Below are 4,664 nucleotides of genomic sequence, written 5' to 3'. Positions count from 1 at the left end.
CTGGGCAGCCCAGAACTGGACGCAGTGCTGCAGATGAGGCCTCACAGGGCAGAGCAGAGGGGGAGGATCGCCTCCTTTGACCTGCTGGCCACGCTGTGTGCAATGCAGCCCACGATGCCATTGGCCTTTTTGGCCACAAGGGCACACTGCTGCTCATGGCAACCTGTCATCCACCAGGACACCCAGGTCCCTCTGTGCAGAGCTCCCCTCCAGCAGCTCATCCCCATCCTGTACCGCTGCATGCCATTCTTCCTCCCCAGATGCAAGACTCTACACTTGCTGTTGTTAAACCTCATCCGGTTTCTTTCTGCCCAGCTCTCAGCCTGTCCAGCTCTCGCTGAATGGCAACACGGCCTTCAGGCTGTCAGCCAATCCTCCCAACTTCGTATCATCGGCAAACTTGCTGAGGGCGGCCATTATCCCCTCATCGAGGTCATTGATGAAGACCTTTCGGAGCGAAGGAGCCAAAATCCCCCAACCATCCCCGCACAACGGCCCCGAAACGAAGCCGAAAAGCACCGCCTCACCTTGGTGGTCCTCCGGAGGCTGCGCAGGATGTTCCTCCTGCGCGGATCCTCGCCGTCGGCCGCCTCGTAGGGGATGACGGCGTTGTCCCCCTTGTAGCCCTGCGAGCTCTGATCCTCCTCCTTCTTCCTGATGGGCCCCAGCTCGTCGTCGCTGCCCACCCCGAAGCTGCTGCGGTAGGTGGCGAAGCGGCCGAGGCGGGCGCAGCGCGTCCGATAGAGCGCGGGTTTGGCGAGGAGCGACGGCTTGCGGCCGCCGCGCTCCAGGGAGCTGCTGTCCGCCTCGCTGTCGGAGCCGTTGTTGGCGCCGCCGTTGGGCTGGCTCTTGTTGATGTTGCGGATGGTGATGATCTTCCCCTGCGTGCTGTCGTGGGGCACCGAGTAGATGTTCTCCTCCTCGCTCTTGGGCTTCAGCACGGCGTCCAGCGGCTCGGCGTAATCCGAAGGGTCGAAGGCGTCGGCGGGCGGCCAGCTGCCGCACGACGCCGATTTCCTCTGGCCCTGCTCCAGGTAGGGGAGATCCCCCTTGCCCAGCTCGAAGGGCACCGGCGGCTTCGGCTTCACCGGCGGAGGCACTTTGCTGTTGAGCTTGCTCTCGAAGGCGCTGACCACCGAGATGAAGGCCAGCCCGTCGTTCCCCTCCAGCTCCACCGAGAGCTTCGAGTGCTCCCTGGGCGGCGCCGCCTCGTCCCGGCAGAAGCCGTAGGGCGACGGCTCCGCGTCCTCCTCCGAGTCGGGCGGGTGGGAGTTGCACTGCGGCGAGGCGGCGCGCGGCGATCCCGCCACCTCCTCCGCCCCGCACGCCTCGGCCGCGTGGTCGTACATGTGCACGGCCTCCACCAGCGTCTTCTTGTCCAGCGCCTCCTTGAAGAAGGCGTGGAAGCTGTCCAGTTTGGGCTGCGCCTGCCCGCACGCCACGGCGGCGAACTTGCCGTCGATCTCCTGAGCGATCTCCTCGCCCTCGGCCACCTGCTCGCGGCTCACGTCGCTCTCCACGACGTCCGCCGAGCCGTCGACGAAGGCCACCAGCTGGACGGGGACGACGTCCTGCACCTCGCAGAGGAAGGCGCGCAGCATGGCCAGCGAGGCGCGCCGCTTGGCCGCGTAGAAGACGACGTAGCCGTGCACCAGGCGGCTCTTGCGCACGCCGAAGGCCGCGTGGTAGGAGAGCAGCAGGAGCTCCACGCGCCGCCGCTGCTGCCCCAGGCTCAGCTCCAGCAGCACGGAGCCGCCGCACGGCGCCGGGCGGCACAGCGGGGACTGCAGGATGGGCGCCAGCAGCTCGTCGGCGCCCGCCGCGTCGCCGCACATGAAGCACATGGCCACGCGCAGCTCCGCGTCCGCCAGCTCCTTGAGGCCCGGGGGCGCCGAGACGAGGCTGAGGCTCCGCTTGGAGTCCAGCAGCCCCTTGAGCACCTGGCTGATCTGCTTCTCGTTGACGCTGCGCCCGTAGGCGATGCCGGCGGCGGCGGGGTCGAGGAAGACGCACTGCAGCTTGCCGGCGATCTGCTGGCCCTGCTGCACCAGGCTGTGCAGCGTCTCGCCGCCCGCGTCGCCGCGCTTGTTGACCAGCATCAGGGTGAGCGGGAGGTGGGCCGGGTGGTTCTCCCTCCGCCCCGCCGCGCTCTTCTCGATGCTCTCCACCACGTAGGAGAGCGACTCCTTGGAGTTGTAGAGGCAGAGGCAGCCGTGGGGCTGGAAGGTGGGCGTCTGGAAGGCGTTGACGGGCAGCCGCACGTTGCCCTCGATGGGCCGCAGCGACAGCTCGTACATCTTGCCCTCGATGACGTACTTGTCGTCGTTGGTGCACAGCGCCCGGATCTCGTTGGCCAACTCGCGGGCCAGGCCGTCCTTGCCCAGGATCACCAGGTTGATGCGGTCGACGTTGGGATCCGAGAGGAAGTTCTTCTGGTTGCGCTCGGCCGGGCGGGCGCTGCGGGCGCCCAGGAGCTGCTCGACGCGCGAGTCGACGCACAGCGGGCAGCTGGGGCACGTCTCCTTGGTCGGGTGGTAGACGAAGTGGATGTGCTTCAGGATGAGCGCGTCGCGCTCCGCCTGCAGCTTCCGCAGTGCCTTGAAGCGCTGCTCCTCGCCCAGCACCTCCTGGATGACGCCCATCTTCTCCTTGCTGGGCTTGGCGTCCAGCTCCAGCTCGTAGAAGAGCTCCGAGTATTCCAGCAGCAGCTCCTGGAACTCCTCCTTGGCCCTCTCGATGATGCGCTTCTGGTGCCTGCCGTAGATGTCCATGTAGACCGGCTCCTCCAGCCACATGTAGAAGTCCTCGTTCATGATGAAGCTGCGCGCCTCCTCCCAGGGCTTGCCGGGCGTCACGAAGGGCGACGCCTCCAGGTTCTCCTGGAAAGCCCTGCGCATCTCGGCGCGCTTCCGCTCCTTCCTCAGCCGCTCCAGGTGCGCCTCGTAGAGCTGCTCGGCCTCCGGCGTCTCCATCACGTCGAAGGGGACGCGCTCGGTGTCGGCGCTGTCGATGTGGCCGGTGGCGTCCCACGGGGTCTCGTCCAGCACCACGAACCACTTGGAGAAATCCCCCTTCCCCTCCAGGAGCCGCCGCGCCTTGGCGCAGCTCAGGTGGTCGATCTCGTCCAGGTTGGGGACCAGCGCGTCCAAGGCCTGCGGGAGCAGCGCGAGGTACGCCCGCCTCCTGCGCTCGATGTGCTCCTGCTTCAGGCGCTGCACGTGCTGCAGGAAGAGCTTCTTGGCCTTGGCCGTGCCCTCCAGGTACACGTAGTCCTGGTACTCCGGCGCCGGCTGCATCTTGTGGCTGACGGCGGCCCACGTCTCGTTGTGGCTCTTGACGACGCGGCTCACCAGCCACTCGTATTTGTCCTTGGCGGCCGCGATCTGCTGGCTCTGCTGCTTCAGCGCCTCGAAGTAGGGGATGATTTTGGTCTTCCCGCGGCTCTTGTCCACCAGCTGCACCAGCGTGCTGAACGCCAGGTCCACGTTGACGTTGGAGCGAGCCGACGTCTCCACCACCTGCAGGTTCTTCTTGCTGAGGGCGAAGGCGTGCGCGTCGCGGATGTAGCGCTCCACGCCTTCGTCGCACTTGGTCAGCACCACCACGATGGGCTTCTTGGTCTTGGCCAGCTGGTTGTAGAGGTTGGAGACGAACTTGAGCTGCTCGTCGAAATTGCGGTTCATCCCCCTGCTGACGTCGATGCAGAGCAGGAAGCCGTCCACCAACAGCTTCCCGTCCGGCATCTGCTTCTGCTCAAAGTCCTGCTCCAAGCCCAGCTGGTCGGTGCAGAAGTACATCAGCTTCTCGGCCGACGCCAGCTTGGTGGCCGCGGCGCGTTTGATGTAGGGCTGCAGCGCGGTGCTGCGGTGCGGCTGGAAGGTCTGGTCGTCGATGAACTCCGTCTGCTCCACCACGTGGGCCCGGCATTCCGCGCACTCCTCCAGCGACCGCAGCACCTCCCCCCAGTAGAGGAAGTGGTCGTTGTTGACCACCCGCCCCCCGAAGTCGCTGGTGCTGAGGACGGACGTGTGGTCCAGGTGGAACTCGTCGGCGCTCGGCCGCACGAAGCGGTTGCAGAGACACGACTTGCCCACGCCGCACTGCCCCTTCTCCTTCTCCGTCCCGGATAAACCCACCACGCTAATGTTGTAGGTGGGGATGCGGGCATCTTGCTTCCTCGCCATCATCATCGTCGTCCGCGCATCCTGTCCCAAGCCCTGCCCAGAGGATCGGTGGCAGCGGGGATGGGCGCTCGGCACAGGGGCTCACGACCACGCCGGCGTCCCCATGGCCGTGGGGCAGCTCAGGGCCGGCGGGGGGCTGAGGTCGGGCGGCCGATGGGGGCCCCTGTGGGACAGAAAGGAGAGTCAGAACGGTGGGGCAGGAGGGACCGTGTCGCAATTCTGGCACAACTGGGCTGAAAACGGGGACAAATCTGCAGTAATGTTTGAGTGTGGGGCGGCGGGATGGGAAATGGGCTGAAAATGGGGACAATTCTGCTGTAAATGCACTGAAAATGGGGACAATTCTGCTGTAAATGCACTGAAAATGGGGACAATTCTGCAGTAATATTTGAGTGTGAGGCTGTGGGATGGGAAACGGGCTGAAAATGGGGACAATTCTGCCATAAATGCACTGAAAATGGGGACAATTCTGCAGTAATG

The 4,664-nt window shown here is 65.4% G+C and overlaps 1 protein-coding gene across 1 annotated transcript; it reads right to left on the bottom strand.

Annotated features, from left to right (window-relative positions):
• Positions 1 to 377: 377 nt before the first annotated feature.
• ARHGAP35 (Rho GTPase activating protein 35) lies at positions 378 to 4,658 on the bottom strand. Its single transcript, XM_042893633.1, has one exon. It carries the CDS (start codon positions 4,188 to 4,190, stop codon positions 417 to 419), a length of 3,774 nt encoding a protein of 1,257 aa, XP_042749567.1. The 5' UTR covers positions 4,191 to 4,658; the 3' UTR covers positions 378 to 416.
• Positions 4,659 to 4,664: the final 6 nt, after the last annotated feature.

The sequence above is a fragment of the Lagopus leucura genome, unplaced genomic scaffold, assembly GCF_019238085.1.
Source record: "Lagopus leucura isolate 7727_CA_CO unplaced genomic scaffold, USGS_WTPT01 28309-0_obj-0_obj, whole genome shotgun sequence".
In the NCBI taxonomy this organism is placed as follows: Eukaryota; Metazoa; Chordata; class Aves; order Galliformes; family Phasianidae; genus Lagopus; species Lagopus leucura.
The sequence above is the reverse complement of the archived record's forward strand: the minus strand, read 5'-3'. Positions and strand labels throughout refer to the sequence as shown.